Source organism: Cimex lectularius, unplaced genomic scaffold (assembly GCF_000648675.2).
Source record: "Cimex lectularius strain Harlan isolate CLEC.00 unplaced genomic scaffold, Clec_2.1 scaffold110, whole genome shotgun sequence".
Classification (NCBI taxonomy): domain Eukaryota; kingdom Metazoa; phylum Arthropoda; class Insecta; order Hemiptera; family Cimicidae; genus Cimex; species Cimex lectularius.
The window spans coordinates 1196849-1216140 of record NW_019392697.1 but is presented as its reverse complement, the minus strand read 5'-3'; the positions used below and the strand labels follow the sequence as shown (position 1 = coordinate 1216140).

The window sequence follows — 19292 nt, the reverse complement described above, 5'->3', positions numbered from 1 at the left end:
CTTTTATGTATATTCTACTTCCTACCAGATTAAAATCATCTACTGCGAAAAGAATCGGCGTGAAATGTTTTTATGTCATCAAATGCACAGCAACGAGAAAAATAGTATTTTTTCACCTTTCAATACGCTTTTCTCTAAAACCCACTTTCATGTTGAAACTATTTTTTTTCTTTTGTACGACTATCATATTCAGACCATAGTTTCAAGAGTAAAAAAATACCCAGGAAGTGAGAAATAAATTATTTTGTATAAGGAAAAACGTGCAAAATGTTTTTACACCTTAGGTCTGTTGCTAAAAAATTGTTATTTTTTTAAAACTATTAACTGAAAAAAAATGTAACAAAAGATTGGTTGGTCAAAAAAAAGGCCATGAAAAAAGTGCTGAAATGCAGTAAAATTGTGGCGTCTGATTCTTAAGAAGAAATTACACACTATGAAAGAAAAGAAATACACGTCAAAATTAAAATCCATCTAGTAGAAGTAGGGTAAAAACCAAAAATAACAAAAAGAAACCAGCCATTCGTTCAAAAAATGTTCCCCACCTTCTTAAAGAGGTAAAGCCTACAAATGAAATTTTATCTACCTAAAGTTAGATCAATATATTAAACTTCAGATATTTCTAAATAAATTTATAATTCGGTCAAGGGAATTAAATCAAATAAGTTTCCGAAAGTATGCCTTTTGTACAATTACACTGATCTTAGCCTTCATCAGAAATCCTTTTTCCACATTTTTCTTCTTCTACATCATCAAATGTCAAACCACAAGTAGACAGATTTTCATTCTGGCCAAGGCACTGTGTGGATAAAGGCACAAAAAAGGAGTCTAATTTTCCCATTAGATAAAGTAATGATAAATTGTTGTGACAAATTTAAGCATCTGTTTAAAATTTGAAACCTTTTTGCAACTACCCTTGTTTTAATTTATTAAAATATGGTTTGATTATACACAACCGTCTGATATTTTAATATGTGTCTTTTGTGGGTTTTCTTCTATTTTACTCTGTCTGATCCAGTTACTACTCTTTTCTGATTTTAGTTTCAGGTTATTTACTTAAAAATGGGCATAATTTTGCTGTTGAACATTCTCGTCTTTCACGTATATTCCGAGTCAAAAACGATTTTCCACTTTTTTATATTATACTATAACCCTTTTTACATAGGATGAAATTGATCTCAGATTCCGAACTTTATCAGTGGTTTAAATAATTCGTTGAAAGCTGCGAATCAAGTGTTCTGCTGTGTCTTGCCTTGATGGACAAGCAACTCTCCATGCCTTACGTTTGAACACTGTTCATGTATTTTCTGTGTCACAGGTCATCTCCCCATTTTTTTTTTTTTATTATACTACAACCCGTTTTGCACAGAATGAAATGGGTCCCATGAGATCACGAGCTTTAGAAGTGGTTTAAATTTTTTTTTAATAGTTGCAAATCCAGTGTTCTTTGTTTCTTTTGCCTTTGATAAACTTGCTCCTCTCCATCCCTTAATGTTTACCCTTGCCTTGTTTGAAGACTCTCGTCTTTTATGTACTACATTTGTTTATATACTGCAGTTCATTAAAGTAATAATGTTGGTCGAATATACTTTAAAAAAAACTTTTATCATTAGTACTTTTATGCCACAATACATATTTGGCTCATTTTATTAACTTTGTTGAATATGATGATTTCAGACAAGCAAAATTTTTTGTTTGTCTCAATGGGATTTTGTCTAATTAGTTTTTATATTAAACCCTAAAGCCTTTAAATAATATTAATTCACTCGAATTCATTGATTTTGATGGTTTATACAATGCAAAACTGCCAAACAAAAAAAATAACTTAAGAGCGTAGCGACCGGTTTTTTACACACAATTTTTTTAAATTGGTTAATTAAATTACAACCTTTTCGCACAGAATGAAACCGGTCCTATGAGGTTCCGAGCTTCAGAAGTGTTGCAAATAATTTTTTGAAAGTTGAGACTATACTTGCAACTCCCCATCCCTTTATGCTGTCTGAAGTCTATCGTATTTTATGTATATTCTCTGGCAAAACCCACCTCCCCAATTTTTCTTATTAAACTAAAAAAAACCTTGCCGCACAGAATGAAACCGGTTCTATGAGGTTCCGAGCTTCAGAAGTGTTGCAAATAATTTTTTGAAAGTTGAGACTATACTTGCAACTCTCCATCCCTTTATGCTGTCTGAAGTCTATCGTCTTTTATGTATATTCTCTGGCAAAACCCACCTCCATAATTTTTCTTATTAAACTAAAACCCTTTTCGCACAGAATGAAACGGTCCTATGAGTTTCCGAACTTTAGAAGTGTTGCAAATAATTTTTTGAAAGTTGAGACTATACTTTTTTTCTTTTTTTTTTTTTTTGAAAGTACCAAACAAGTTCTCTGGTCTAGCTTGTCTTAATGGATTTACAACTCTCCACCCCTTACTCACGTCGTTTTTGCATATTCTACTTCCTACCAGAATAAAATCGTCTTTTAACTGCCTACTGCAAAAAGAATCGGCGTGAAATGTTTTTATGAAGTGAAATGGACGTCAACGGGAAATATTGTCTTTTTTCACCTTTTGATACCCTTTTCTCTAAAACCCATTTTTATGTTGAAACTATTTTTTTTCCTTATGTACGACTCTCATATTCAAACCATAGTTACCATGAGTAAAAAAATACACAGGAAGAGAGAAATAAATTTTTTTGTATAAGGGGAAAAACGTGCAAAATGTTTTTACACCTTTAGTCTACGGTTAAAAAATTAAGAAATTGTTTATTTTTTAACTATTAACTGAGAGTTAAAATTAATTATTTATTGAGAATAAGTAGTTCATATATTTTTTTGAAAGTTGCAGATCAGGTTTTCTGGTCTATCTTGCCTCGATGAACTTGCAACTCTCCATGCTTTACGTTGTTTGAACACTTTCGTTTATCGTATTATTATGTGTCAAAAACAATCTCCCTAATGTTTTTTATTATTATACTACAACCCTTTTTGCTTAGAATGAAACTAATCCAATCAGATTCCGAGCTTTAGAAGTGGTTTAAATAATTTGTTAAAAGCTGTGAATCAAGTGTTCTGCTGTGTCTCGCGTTTGATAAACTTGCACCGCTGGCTACCCTTGCCCTGCTGGCTACCCTTGCCCTGTTTGAAGACTGTCGTATTTTATGTATATTCTGTGACAAAATCCACTTCCCCAATTTCGTTATTAAACTACAACCTTTTTTCGCTCAGAATGAAACTGGTCCTTTGGACTTGGAAAAACGTAGTCTCTCCTTAGAAAGCAAACTTTACATGGAAACCATATACTAGACCAAACAGCCAAGAAGACAACAAAAGTCAACCCATATACTTACTTGGACGGAAATCTCTAAACTAACCGCTTACATCAACGACCGATTTGAACTTAGGTAGTCGAACTGTGTGGTTCGGCCAAATCCTTCAATATCCAACAAATCCAAAGATCTTACATCTCACTCGCGAGGGATCTGATCGAAACAAGTTTCTACCATTTCCACTGCAAATTATGAGGAAGGTAGAGCTTTTATAAATCCTTCAGACGTCTAAAACTGCTTTGACTTCGTGACCTCCTAGCCTGACCTATCCTAGTCACAATTAAATAACAAACAATACCTGCACACCTCTCTCCACCTCCTCATGGGCTGACCGATCAGGTTTTTATGTACATGTAATATTTTTTAAAGTATAATTTTTTTACATGTAGCAATAAATAAATTTTACAAAAACCTACTTTATCCTTATTTAAAAAAAAATGTTTGCTAGACCATCACAACTGGCGTGTTCTGCGGGTTTAGCATAAGTACGCTTTTCAGATAAAGAAGTTTTACAATGTACGCTACGAGATAAAATTCAAGCTCAACCCAAACCCGGTATCTTTTCGCCTCTATGAACAAAAGGAACCCTTATCCCAAAAATGTTTTACACTTTAACGATTTTTTAAAATATTATGTATTATAATTCGGAAAAAAAAAGTTTTCTATTGAAGGTGTTGATAATTGTATGGAAGCTAGGATTTAATTAACTTGGTAATTTCAAAGAGGCATAGATTTTAATTTTTAGCCTATTGAATTAAAAATTTACATTATAAAATTATAGTTAAAAAAGAAATTATAGAACTTGTACATTAATTTGGGCGGTTGTTTACCAAAGGTCTTCTCGTGGAAAACTCGTGGAACTTTAAAATGAAGTTAAATAATTTGTTTTGCGTGAAAACTTCATTTGCAACTTTGTCTTTATTGGTCGGTAGTGAACGTTAATTGGGCTAAACAATCACATTTTGGGGGACATTTCGACAAACCTCCTACGGAACGGATTCGAGAGGGTCTGTATTAAATGAAAAACTGCTGAATTTATTTCTGCGAGAGTTCAGTATAGTACAAATTGTTTTATTATTTCAAATGTCAAAGGTCATTGGCTTTTATTAGTTCGGGAATGAACTGAAAATGAAGTTCAAGGCTTTGCTTCTCGTACAAGTAACCATTGTCTTGTGTAAAAAAAAGAAGTTATATTTGGAGGGTAAATGCAAATTAGTAACAAAGCTATGTAAACCAAAATTAAGCACCTTTAGAACTTTATTTTTGGTCTATATTAGACTCAGAAAAATTTGAACTTCAAAAGGACCTTAGGGTGTTTTGTAAATTAGATGTTTTAATAGGCCATTTAAGCTGTTTATCCAGCAAAATTTAAAAACAAAACACCGTTTTTTATTCAAAATTATCCCCATTTTTATGTAAATAACCTGGAATTAAAATCAGGAAAGAGTAGTAACTGGATTGGACAGAATAAAATAGAAGAAAACCCACAAAAGACACAGATTAAAATATGAGACGGTTCACGGTTGAGTATAATCGAACCCTATTTTAATAAATTAAAAGAAGGGTGGTTGCAAAAAAGTTTGAAATTTTAAACCGATGCTTAAATTTGTCTCTACTTTATATAGTGGGAAAATTAGACTCCTTTTTCGTGCTTTTATCCGCACAATGCCTTGGCCAGAATGAAAATTTGTCTACTTGTGGTTTGACGTTTGATGATGTCGAAGAAAAAAATTGTGTAAAAAGGATTTCTGATGAAGACTTTCGGAAACTTATTTGCAATATTTCCCTTGATCGAATTTTAAATTTGTTTAGAAATATCTGAAGTTTAATATATTGATCTAACTTTAGGTAGATAAAATTTCATTTGTAGGCTTTACCTCTTTAAGAAGGTGGGGAGAACATTTTTTGAACGAATGGCTGGTTTCTTTTTGTTATTTTTGGTTTTTATCCTACTTTACTGGATGGATTTTAATTTTGACGGGTATTTCTTTTCTTTAAAAGTGTGTAATTTCTTCTTAAGAATCAGACGCCACAATTTTACTGCATTTCAGCACTTTTTTCAAGGCCTTTTTTTTTTGACCAACCAATCTTTTGTTACATTTTTTTTCAGTTAATATTTTTAAAAAAATAACAATTTTTTAGCAACAGACCTAAGGTGTAAAAATATTTTGCACATTTTTCCTTATAGAAAATAATTTATTTCTCCCTTCCTGGGTATTTTTTTTTACTCTTGAAACTATGGTCTGAATATGATAATCGTACAAAAGGAAAAAAATAGTTTCAACATGAAAATGGGTTTTACAGAAAAGTGTATTGAAAAGTGATAAAATACTATTTTTCTCGTTACTGTCCATTTGATGTCATAAAAACATTTCACACCGATTCTTTTTGCAGTAGGCAGTTAAAAGATTACTTTAATCTGGTAGGAAGTAGAATATACATACAGATGTGGGGTTGAAACATCTTAAGAGGTGGAGAGGTCCATAAAGACAAGATAGACCAGAGAACTTGATTTGCTAAAAAATATATGAACTACTTATAAAATTCGGAATTTCATGGGACCAGGTTCTGTGCAAAAATGGTTATAGAATAATAAAAAAAATGGGAAAATCATTTTTATCACAGAATATACGTGAAAGATGAGCATAAGGAATGGAGAGTTGCAGTATATTAAGGGATACACTCGCAACTTTCAAAAAAATATTTAAACCGCTTCTAAAGCTCGGAACTTCATGGGATCATTTTCATTCTGTGCAAAAAGGTTGCATTTAATTTAACAATAAATTTTTTGGAGGTAAAAAAAATAGTCGCTACCCTTTAAGTTATTTTGATATGTAGTATTAGCAGACAGTATAAACCATGCAAATCAAAAAATTCAAGCGAATTAATATACTTTCAAGGCTTTAGGGTTTAATATAAAAACTAATTAGAAAAAATCCCATTGAATCAAAGAAAAAATCTTGCATATCTGAAATCATGATACACAACAAATTCACTAATTTCGTGGTCCGCTTGACCAATTGGGAAAACTCATAAGGTGGGGTTGAGATAGGAAGTTGATGTCCGAGTGGATCGAGGTCATGATAGCTCAAGTGATTGAGCAGCGGCATATCTAGCTGAAGGTCGTGGGTTCGAATCCCGCTCGTACCATTGACTTTTTTTTATCTCAACTAAAAACCTTAATTAATTGTAATACACAACAAAGTAAATAAAATAAGCCAAATGTGTATCGGAGCATAAAAATACTAATAATAAAAGTTTGTTTAATTTATATAAAGTATATTTGAGCAAAATTATTACTTTAAAAAACTTCAATTCACAAAAAACTGCAGAAATGGCTGCAGGATGTGTAATTAGAGATGCAAGTTGGAATTGAAGTACAGAATTATTGAATAGGCATAGAGGTCTGACTATATCCGTCAGCCATAAAAGAAAAATAACTACATTATATATTACATACACTTATATATTATACCCACTTCTGATAACATCTTATTAAGATGTTACATTATCCTGCAAAAAATATCTAATAATTTAAAATTGATCGTGAATTATTACTGTTTCAGAAAACGGATGTTACATATGAACTTGTTGAAGAGCTCCAGCTCAAAACTAAGGAATACCTACAGCCCAACCCGACAGCCAGAGCCAAAATGGCTGCGGTCAAAGGTATCTCCAAGCTAAGCGGGCAGGCAAAAGCGAGCACATACCCGCAACCAGAAGGCACACTCGGCGAGTGCATGTCCATGTACGGAAGAAAACTAGGGGATGATTCACATTTCGGTAAGTCAAAGAAACAATCTATTATTAATTTTTAAGTTCTACATCTGGAAGAATTGCATGATGGAGGAGAAAAACCAGAAAAATGTTTAACATTAAAAATAAACCAGTTATGATTTGCCAAATATAAATTAATAATAATAAATTAAATAGAATATCTGCTTTTCTATGATAAAAACTTTCCTATTTTTAAATATTGACTGGGAAAAATCGATCGGATTAGCGAGCAAGATGTTGAGATCCTGTCATGCCAATTTACTCCTCGTATTTAACGACAAGTTTGCATGTCTGGGGGTCGTTAATTAAAAAATGACAATTTCAAACTACAGCAACGAGAACACACACACAAAAAGAAACTTGCTTGTGAAAATGAAACTTCGAGTGCAGCCATAATAAAAATTTTACTTACTGAAGAACGAAAAATAGTTTTTAGAAAGGGCGATTTATTTTTTAATTTTTTAACACATTAATGTTGGAATGTTTCTTTTCTTCGTACTAAAATAACTAATAAAAATGTAATGTAATTGCAGTCATAAATGAGGGCTTAACACCCACCTACCACTATTGGATGTAGCAAAACCTTTAGGTTGACTAAAATAATTGGAAACAACCGAACTGAATATTTTGGCTGTGAAATTCTTTTGGGGTCTATGAGATGATAGGCCGGTGTTTTGGTCATTTTTGACCATCTGTAATCTCGGTCCGTCTATCACACTGTTAGACCACGGAGCAAATCATCCCAGACAGTCTAAAATAATTAGGAACAACCAAACCTGAATATTTTGCCTATAAAATCCTTTTTGGGTCTATGAGATGATAGGCCGGTGTTTTGGTCATTTTTGACCATCTGTCATCTCGGTCCGTCTATCACGTTGTTAGACCACAGAGCAAATCATTCAGCATAGGCAGACTAAAATAATTAGGAACAACCAAACCTGAATATTTTGCCTATAAAATTCTTTTTGGGTCTATGAGATGATAGGCTGGTGTTTTGGTCATTTTTGACCATCTGTAATCTCGGTCCGTCTATCACACTGTTAGACCACAGAGCAAATCATCCCAGACAGTCTAAAATAATTAGAAACACTCAAATTTGAATATTTGGCCTTTAAAATCCTTTTTGGGTCTATGAGATGATAGACCGGTGTTTTGGTCATTTTTGACCAACTGGCATCTTGGTTCGTCTACCTCACCGTTAGACCATAGAACAAATCATTCAGCATAGGCAGACTAAAATAATTAGAAACAACCAAACTTGAATATTTTGGCTGGTTCACCTTCTCACTGCCATCTCACAGACCAAATTGTTCAGGATAGGTAGACTAAAATAACTGGAAACAAACTCAAATATTTGGACTATAAAAATCTTTTTGAGATATCCACCTTGAGTTTGCAGGGTGATGAGCTTGTATTTCGGTCACTTCCAATCATCCTGGTCCACTCATCCATGCTGTTAGGTTCAAAACAGCCTGGATAGGCAAGCCAAAATGATCAATCTTGAATATTTTGTTGTAAAAATGTTTTTGAGATCTCCGCATAGGTCTTCAGGGTATTAAGCCTGTAGTTTGGTTGTTTCCAAACATCCTGGTCTACATGCAGTTAGATCGTGGATGAAAACATTCAGGAAAAAGCAAGCCCAAGTGATGAAAACCGATGAAACTAATATTTTGCTATAAAAATCGTTTTTTGACATCTCTTCGGGTCTGCAGTGTAATCATTGCCTGTATTTTGGTCATTTCCCATCAGCCTGATCTGTCTTTCTTCACGATTAGACCACAGTCCAAAACATCTGAGATAGGCAGACAAAAATGATTGGTAATGACCACATTAAAGTTATTATTATTATTATTTTTTTTTTTTAACTCAGTGATGATCATTTGGGAGTAGAATTTCTAAAGTGCCTTCCAGTACTTTTTAATGTAAATACTGCAATATATTGATCCAAAAAGACATTTCTCAATGCAATAATTTTTTTCAAAACCAAGAAAACAGAGGGGGAAAAGAAAAAATGACCACCCCATCCAAATATTTATATTTAAATTTAATTTTTGTTGGTCTTTATTTTTAACTTATTTACTAATAAATAGGGCAAGCACTCCTTGAGTTGGGAGAAGGACTGAAACAAATGGCTGATGTTAAATACTCGCTCGACGACAATACGAAACAGAACTTTCTCGAGCCTTTGCACCATCTACAGACTAAAGACCTCAAGGAAGTTATGGTAAATTTTAGAACTAAATTTTTTAAGGCGGATTGAAACTGTTTTAATTAATTTTTTTTTTATTAATCAGCATCACAGGAAAAAATTACAAGGGCGTAGACTTGATTTTGACTGCAAACGAAGAAAACAAGCTAAAGGTTTGTTATTTTCCTATATATCTTTTCCTTTTTTTTATTTTTTATTTGTATTTATTTATTTATTTTTGTTTATTATTTAAATGTTTTTTGTTTTTTTTTTGGTTGGATTTTTTTTCCATTTTCACACCTACCCATGAAATAAATTGTAATGTAAAAAAAAACAATGGGAACACAACAGGATCTAACATTACAGATGATGAGATAAAAATGGCAGAAGAGAAATTCGCAGAGTCTCTTCACCTCGCTCAGATGGGCATGTTCAATCTCCTCGAGAACGATGTAAGTTTGAAGGTCAAATTTAATTTTAAAAGAAACGCGTAAAATAATTTATTAAAAAAAAAATCCTTCCAGGTTGAACAAATCTCCCAGCTGGCGACATTTGCAGAAGGGCTCCTCGACTACCACAGGCAGTGCACTGAAATCTTACAAGTTGCTGTTGAAAACTTAAATGAAAAGTAAGAATGATGTTGTATGAATGTGACCGATGGTTTGAATTTTTTTTTTTTTTAATTTTCCAGGAGGGAAGAGGCAATTCGAAGGCCAAAGGTGGAATTCGTACCCAAGACGCTGTCAGATCTCCAGGTCGAAGTGATGGGCGATGGATTTAACGGTACGAGCACATTTCATGTGTCAGCGCCCCAAGACCAGGAACCGTGGGCGATGAGGATACAAAATCGAGGTTTGCCTCGTAATGACCCCTTTGATGATCTTCAGGACCAACTTTCTTCTATAACATTACACTCTTACTCGTTTAACAAAGGTGGACTGGTTTCATTTTCTTTTCTTGCCGCATGATGATGGTTAAGGCGCTTTCAGGAGATTTACTTGTTAAACCGTCTTTCTTTGTTTATGTGTTAATAATGTGGTTACACGAATTTGAAACCCGTCTTCATCATTATTCATCGTGTAAAGTATTCATTGTGTAATAAGCTCAAGCGGCCAAGAACAACCATAAACATAATATACTTTTAAAAATCAATAATAAATTACATAAATAACCCATACATTTTTTGACATATTTTTAAAAAACTTACCCATTTTTGATATTTGACAATTGCATCAGGATGGTTTTACCAAAATATCACATGGAGTATTGTTTTTTATCTTTGAATCTTTCCTGGGTTGTACTAAGAGATTTAGTCTGTCTATACTTGTGACTTTTGATGTTAGTCAGCCTTGCTTCAGCTTTGCGCCATCTTCAGTGAAGTACTCTGTTTTTGTGTTTAGGTGATTACAAAAAAAATTGTATGTTTGGTCCTTCCGAGTCGCCATTGAACCTTGCGGGCCCTCACAAGGGCCGGTATTGTACCGAGAAAGGTTCCAACTGTTCTGCCCTACCGGTAACCCCACGACTGTGAGCTCTACGGCACAAGACCCCTTTCAGGCAGGCAAGAAGGGCACTCATAAGTGGTAGGCTCTGTAAAGCCGGCGAGGAGGCTTTTGGCCCTAAAAAGGACCGTTAAGTGAGAGGCAGAGTTTCCACCTGTCCAGCTGTACCCAGAGATTGTAAGCTCGTACAACCCGTAGTGAAAACTCTAGTTCCCTGAGTAAACTCAAGCGTGGCTCTGAGAAGAGCCGGTGGAAATACGGGCGAGATGTATCTCATGCTGATGAGGTTGAGCCGAATTCTTATGCCAGTCCTATGGACAAGTCTCTTCTTTTGTTGGATAGAAATTAGTGAATAGTTTTTTTAGTTTTTACAAAAACTGTGTTTCTTGATCCTTGGTAGCCAGAGGTATTTGGGAGGTATGATTTTGGAGGAGCGGGAAGTGGCTACCTTGGATTCTAGTTTTTCTTTATTCAAAAGTTTTGTACAGTTCGTTTATGTCTCTATTTACAATCTACTGACAATTACAATTAATTTATATTGTTACCAACTACTATTATATTTTTATTATAATTTATAATTACAACAGAAAAAAAAAAAAAACAATTCTTGATTGAACTGGTAATGATGAGCTGGGTTATCGACCTGCTGGAAACATGAAGTTTTTCGGAGGATCTACGGAAGAGGTCAACACAGAGAAAAACTTCCTTTCAGTTTTCGCCGAGCTATATAAAAACTGTCGAAAGCTTGGCGAAAACTGAAAGGAAGTTTTTTCTCTGTGTTGACCTCTTCTGTAGATCCTCCGAAAAACTTCATGAACTGGTAATGTGTGGCGCAATCCATTGGCGAACCTTCTGGCAGTTCTAATTGTTGGTAATTTCGTTAGGAACCGCTTTCGTTGAGAAGGTGGTAAGTTAACACAGGTTCAAATTCAGCATTACTGAGATTCAAACTCGGTAGCCTTACGCTGATGAGTCACCATACCAACGCCTTAACTGTTGCTGCCACCAACACCCCTCTCATGAGTTTTGATGTTAGTCAATTTCAGCTTTGTGCCATCTTCAGCAATTGCTCAGTTTTTATTGTGCTTGAGTAAAATAGAAAAACAAACCATTTGTATAGTTTGTTTGAATTCACTGTTCCTGAGATTCGAACCCTAGATCCTTACACTGAAGATCTGCCATCAGATCAGAAGATGCCACTGCCTTAACTGTTGCTGCCACCAACATCCCTCTCCTGGATTTGAATGTTACACAAGCTTACTTTGGCTTAGTGCCATCTTCAGTGAAGTAATCAATTCTTATCGTGCTTGAGGGAAATCAGAAAAACCCATTTGTATATTTGGTTCGAATTTGGCATTACTAAGATTTGAACCCAGGACCCTTACACCAATGAGTTGCCATGCCAACAAGCTCATTTCGGCTTTGTGCCATCTTCAGTGAGGTAATCAGTTCTTACCGTGCTTGAGGGAAATCAGAAAAACCGATTTGTACGTTTGGTTCGAATTCATTGTTACTGAGATTCGAACCCTAGATCCTTACACCGATGAGTCGCTATGCCACCACCTTAACTGTTGCTGCCACCAACATCCCTCTCATCGGTTTTAATGTTAGTCAAGCTTAGTTCGGCTTTGTGCCATCTTCAGTGAGGTAATCAGTTCTTATCGTGCTTGAGGGAAATCAGAAAAGCCCATTTGTATTTTCGATTCGAACCCAGGATCCTTACGGTGATGTCACCATGTCAGTGCCTTCAATGTTGCAGCCACTGACACCCTCTCTCATGAATTTTGATGTTTCTCAAGCTATTTTTGATTTTTTCTATCTTTAGTGAAGAACATCCACAACGAGAGCTTGTTCACCGACTAACAGACCCATCTTGTAAACATTTTTAAATTTTTTTAAATTTTTATTTTCTTGGCCTCTTGAACATATTCATCAAAGGTGCCTGCTAACAAATCTTGCCATCACTAACTGTAAATTTCTTTTGTTTCTGAATGAACTGTGAATAAAGGCAAATGGTAAGAGTACCTCCCTACTCGTACTGGTCTTGGGTTTCTCTTTTGACGCTATAACTGTTAACTAATCCATAGGTATTTAATTATTTTTAAGGTGTATTTTTTCTCCTGAGATGCATGATAAAAATGAAACTAAAAACTCCCAACTGTCCCCAGATCTTTTTTTCCCACTTTCTGAACTGACCTGTTGAAACAGTGCATTAATGTCGCTCATAATTTCTGTCACGGACAATTTTTTTTTTTTTTTAGATAAGTCTTCTTTGCTTGTACTGATCCAATGTTGGCAGAGCTACTTCTGCATTATTGAACAAGAAAATTATCGAACCTTTGAAATCTTTCTAACTTTGCTTTTCTAACCCCTTTTAATCTGTCCTCATATATTGTTTTTTTCATTAAAAAAACCTTTTTTTTATTAATAATTTTTACTCATTTTGAATGTTCTTTTATTTAAATATTTGTCATATTATTTACAGTATTAAAAAAGATGCTTGAAAAGCCACTTAAATTAATATTGCAGTATATAAAAAGTGCTTCCTCCACATGTTACCTCATTAAATAAACCAAACTCCCTAAGAAACAAATAAAGAAAACATGTTGAGGATGTTTATTGTTTTGCGGGTTAGGTTCTTCTCAGGCATCTTCACCTGTTCACGGAAAGCCAAGCCACCTGGAAATCGGAGGCGTACAACAGGCGAGATCAACCAACGGTCTGTAAAACATTGAAAACAAACCTTTTATATACATATATATACAAAAAATTATATTTATCAAAGCAAAAAGAAATCATTTCAGATTTTTTAATCTATGAGATGAAAAGATCAGGTTTTTCGCTATTTATTTTCTGCATGGGAATTTTTTTATTTGTACAAAAAAAATTGAAAATACAGCTTCAAATTTTCTCACTTTTTTTCCAAAAATTTTATTTTTTGTACCACCTTTGAATAATTTGGTTGGGAATATTTGGAAAACTTGGCTTTCCTACGTTTTCTTTTTGCATTAAAACTCTGAAAATGGTAATTGAATTAAAATTCATCTCATGTTTGAATTTCCGATTCTTTTGGTTATTTCTTTTCTTCGCCTTGCTTCTTCTCGTTTTGAAACATTTCTTCAATCCCGATGGCTTTGATCTTTTGTCAGAAGCATGCGCATTTCTCTTTATGTGTATACTAACTTATATTCTTAGTTAACTATTTAACCCTTTATGTTTTATTTAAGTTATGTTAATGCAATTTAAAAAAAATTCAAATTGAATTTAAATTATTCTATAGGGCAAAACAAAGCATGTGTTGTAAAATAAGTCTGCAGCGTCTGATAATAATTTGATTTTATACCTCTTGTGTTCCGAGGCCATGTTTATATAATTATTGTTAACATACTCTGATAAATGACTAGTTAAGCTGTGTTTATTCGTCAGTTTCTTAGTTTTTCTCAGAAATCTGTGCCCCAATCATCAAAGAAGAAGAAATGGTTGCCCTTGAACAATATACCGAACTCTGCGTGCAGGGTTGTTAAAGAAGAAAATAAAGGGAGCACAGATCTATAGACTTTCAATCAAGGCAGATATAAAAATTCAAAGCTGGGAGTGCCAAAATTGCCTATTGGACCTCAGAGAACACAAGGTTACAAGGAGAATGGTTTCGGGACATGTAGAAGAAAACGAACAGGCTGACAAGCCAAAAATGCAGCATCCCTCTCAACCATGGGATGGTAACTACAACCAGCGAGTGTGTGAAAGATGGAGATGGAAAATGGCCAGAGAATGAAAACCATCACTGAAAAAGAACGGCTGAGGAACCCTACAGCATTCACACATGAGTTTTTGGTCAGGGGTACTTAACTTTTTAATGTTATGGCTTAATCAAAGCACTGGATGAAAACACCAAATATGAAACAGCTAGTGTAATAAATCACTAAAAAAGGAAGCTTGAAGAACTCTCTGTCAGCGGGCAAGATTTGAAGAAGAAGAAGTAGAATTTGATGTTTTGGGCCACCATACCAGGGCTACTTATGTGACCTTAGATCCCTGTTTCTCTAGTTTTGTTGCATAATCTGACCAATGTTTATTAGTGCCTTGGCCTGAATGACTTTTCCACAAGAGTCTTTGGCTAAGGGTACTTAGGTACATAGTTTCTTTAGAGGATCTTAATTTGTAGTAGGTGTTGTTAAATTTAGCTTTCTTCTTGTGAAGTCTATGAGAAATATTTTCTTACGGTTTGATTATTTTCTCTCTCTATTTTTCTACAATGTTTGGCAATGTTAGTTTACACCAATGTGTAATGATGGAGTTAGAAATATTTCTCAGAATAAAACCTCAAGTACACGAAGAGAGTATGAGATATGAAGCAAGTGTAGAGGCTCATTAATCATTAAAAAAAGAAAGGGACTCTCTCTCTCTCTCTCTCTCTCTCTCTCTCTTTCTCTCCGAAGTTTTAACATCCGGACTATGAGCCAAATGAGGCCATCAGCCTTTTGGGACCATGGGTGGGAAGAATCCACTGGTATCATAGTGTCTGTAGTTGTGGGTTTTCTATATACGACTATTTTTATTAGGTTGTTTATTATGGACAGTTTTAGGTCTAAAAAGTTCAAATAACCATCTTTGCCAATTTCCAATGTAAAATTTATATTACGGTGTAGAAAATTTATTAGTTGGAGGAATTCTTTGAGAGCCTCTAATGTTCCCGACCATATGCATAAAATATCGTCTACATAGCGTTTCCAGAAATGAACAGATTTAATTAATTTGTTCTTTGATTTGAAAAGATTTTTTTCGAAATTATCCATGAATATTTCAGCACAAAGTGGGGATAATGGAGACCCTATTGGTAACTCTTTCATTTCATAAAATTTATTATTGAATTTACAATAATTAGATAGTAGGCATATATTTAAGAGGTCTATTATATCATTTTGCCATGTATGATGTTAGAGGTTCGTAAATCTCTCAAAAAGGAATGAAGGAACTTCTCTTTTTCAGCAGGCTTTATTTGACGATTATAAGCTTCTGTAATGGCACTGTCCTCTTAACTACCACTTAAGGAAGATGGGTAAAGCAAAGGCAGAAACATGCCAATGAGAGAAGAACCAGAGACATCGGCACTAGTCTATAATACAGCTCGACAAAGCTATATCTCTCATTTTATCTCATCCTCAACTTTCTGCACCCAACTGGAGATCGTTGAGCAAATTATGACTAATCTGTAAAAACTGCAACTACATCATTGGTCTAAAGATTGTATTCTCGGACAAAATGAGCTGTGAAACTCAGTGTGTTCTCATCGTAGTAAAGGCCATAAAACATTTAAAAAGCAGTTCATTTCGAAATCTGTACTCCTTGAACTTTCTAGAGCTGATGAATCACATGTTCAGTAATCCAAGGGTACCAAGAACCTTGCTTACCATTATGGACCCATTGTCATAAAAAAAAGGCCTAACTGTCTCACCGCATATCTAATAAATGGCCATTATCAATAAAACCACACCTATCATTATAATTTACAGAATATCAATAATTAATGAAATATCCAATATTAAAGTATTATACTTGAATTTATAGAGCTTCTAATTGTAGGATTGACATTATTTCTAATTGAAACTCAATAACCTTATGCGTTTTGCCCTAGAATATTTAAACATATTTCATGTTTAATTTGCTAAATATTAATTTTGCCTGTTGTATAATAATTCATAATTTCTAATATATATGTTTTATCTGTTCTTTCGACCTTAAAGCATGCTTAAATTCTTTATTTTCAATGGAATTTTGCACTTTTCTTTTTAATATTTTAAATTTAGTGAAAGTTTGTTACTGATTGGATTAATTTTTACAGCATCTCCTTTGCCATCGCCTGTTAAGAGCTCACCCGCTCGTACGCCAATGTCTAGGGTGCCTTGCTGCACGGCGCTTTATGATTTCGAAGCTGAAAACCCCGGCGAGCTTGGTTTCAAGGTAAGAAAAACCAAAACATAGATCTTTTGAGTTTATAATCTTTCTTCCCCCTGAAATACAACATGCACAAATCCCTAACTATAAAATCTACTAAAAGCTCACAACCCGACAATACATGTACTCGTAAAAGCATCAATCTTTTTCCTATGATGTCCAAAATTGTTGAAATATTTTTAATTCTTTAATACCCATCCTTGATTCATATAGAATTATTCCACCAATTTAGCTTCTGTACCCATAATCCATGATCATCCAGAAAGATTTGAGAGTTGTTGACACTATTTCACTCTTAGGTGCATTCCAGGATGTGGTCCAAATTTTGTCTCGCACCCAGGCATCCTTTATAGACTTAAACGATTCCTACTCACCCTGCATATTCCTATTTAACTGCTGGTTCAGTGTGAGGTGCAGCAATGAATATATCAGACCAATACGAGCTGGCATCCCACAAGGGAGCATTTTAAATCCCATATACTTTACCAACATTACCCCAAACCTGATACCACAATTTTATCTTCTAACCTGAATTCAATCCAAGCAACCTACAGCAATCCCAGAACGCCTTGAGTTTATCAACGACTGATACAAAAAGCATGGGGCAAAACTGAACGAGGAAAAATGCACACATTGTGTGTATTATATTGAGAAAAAAAGGGAAAAAAATGTTGCCCTCCACAATCACCAAGAGGAGAGCTGGCTTCCACTTGAATCAGATGGACTATATCTTCATAGTAGACTGATGTAGAATTTGGAATTAAGTATCAACAACTTAACCTGTTTTAGGATCAAATCTATTTTGACCAGCAAAACTAAGCTAACTCTAAACAAGACATTTTTACAGCCACTTTGAACTTTACAAGTGGATAAAATGGAGCTGAGTGGTTCCACCAAACAATCCAATGTATAGCATGTTCAATCTTTCCAATCAAAAGTCAAATTCTCAAAATTATGTACTCATGTCGGTACTACTGCGTAACCTCACTATCGACGACATCATCCGTTCCCACTTGCAAATCCATATCTAAACTCCTGATCCACTCTACCCTTACTAGCCAAGTCAGATACCTAGGTCTTTACCCAGACAGCAGAGTAAAGTGGAATACCCAAACAGGACTTTAGAGAAAATAACTTAAGATTTGGTTAACTATGAAGACTTTTAAGGCCAGAATCTGTGTTGACCATCAAAGCTAACTATATAGATGACATTACTGCCAAGGGACTTAGGAAGTGGAATTGAGCAGTTCTGTCAAGCCGTCCAATATCCAATACATGCAATCCTTCAATCAAAGCTACCTACTACATCGCTAAACTCACTATCCATAATGACCTGATGCATCGCTGCTTCCAAATCTATCTCAAATTTCTTGATCCACCCTTATTAGCCAAGTCAGATACGTAGGACTTTACCTAGACCGCAGAGTGAAGTGGAATACCCAAACAGGACTTTAGAGAAAATAACTTAAGATTTGGTTAACTATGAAGACTTTTAAGGCCAGAATCTGTGTTGACCATCAAAACTCAGCTAAATAAATACAAGACATTACTGCCATGGAAGTTAGGAAGTGGAATTGAGCAGTTCCAACAAGCCATCCGATATCCAATACATCCAATCCTTAAATCAAACATAGTCAATCAAAGCTACTTACTACATCACTAAACTCACTATCCACAACGACCTGATGCATTGCTGCTTCCAAATCTATCTCCAATTTTTTGATCCACCCTAACCGCCCAAGATAGGACCTTAGGACTAAACATAGACAGCAGAATGTGGAATCCCCACACAAGACTTAAGGGACAACTTGAAAATTGAACAACTATGAAGAATTTTAGGACCGAAATCTGTTTTAACCACCAAAACTCAGCTAAACCTATACAAGATTTTATTGCAATCCTTTTAAAGTGACAGAGTGGACTTTGGGGTGAAGTCAACCCATCCTATATACATCTAGCAAAGTAGTCAAATTGCTAAAACTACATATTAGGCCAGTCACTATCCAAAACTACCTGACCGTTCCTGTTTACAAATCCACCTCCAAAGTATTGATCCACCCTAACCTTATTGTCACATTAGATACTTAGGTCTGTAGTGGCCAATAGTTAGTTTCCACGATACCACTAGATGCCACTACGACTTATGGAATGTTCTCGCCCTCCACTCTGCAGCCAATCAGAGTCTCTCTTCCCTATATAAGCAGGGGCACTGCCCAGCTGGCATCAGACTCGTCAGCCGAAGAGGTCTCAAACATCACTAATAATCTCTCGACACCAGACTTGTCAGCCTGACAAGCTATTTACTAATGGAACACCGTTGACGACAGCAAGAGTACTCGCAGCATTAGTCTGACTCGCCTTCTAAACAGCCAACTTGGCCATTATCGCCAACTGCTGACCCTCAGCTAATTGCTGCACTCCAGTACCTTCGGCCTCTGTGGAGTCAACCGACTCGGCCCACCGGACCTCATCCAACGGTTTACTCTGTCACACAACCACTCGCACAGTCTCGGTCTTATACTATCGTCACGGCATCTCTACACAA

At 35.0% G+C, this 19292-nt stretch overlaps 1 protein-coding gene across 8 annotated transcripts in view; it reads left to right on the top strand.

The window, feature by feature from the left end:
• The window catches only part of LOC106674124 (endophilin-A), a 129064-nt gene that overhangs the window by 109071 nt on the left and 701 nt on the right, over nucleotides 1-19292 (top strand). For 2 of the 8 annotated variants that reach the window (XM_024226053.1, XM_024226054.1), the window contains exons 4-11: nucleotides 6892-7108; nucleotides 9193-9326; nucleotides 9397-9463; nucleotides 9642-9742; nucleotides 9815-9918; nucleotides 9982-10223; nucleotides 13428-13511; nucleotides 16635-16753. In XM_024226053.1, coding sequence (XP_024081821.1) covers nucleotides 6892-7108; nucleotides 9193-9326; nucleotides 9397-9463; nucleotides 9642-9742; nucleotides 9815-9918; nucleotides 9982-10223; nucleotides 13428-13511; nucleotides 16635-16753 — 1068 coding nt within the window. The remainder of the gene's footprint in view (nucleotides 1-6891; nucleotides 7109-9192; nucleotides 9327-9396; nucleotides 9464-9641; nucleotides 9743-9814; nucleotides 9919-9981; nucleotides 10224-13427; nucleotides 13512-16634; nucleotides 16754-19292) is intronic. The other 6 variants (XM_024226055.1, XM_014406647.1, XM_014406643.2 and 3 more) reach the window with 6 other exon arrangements.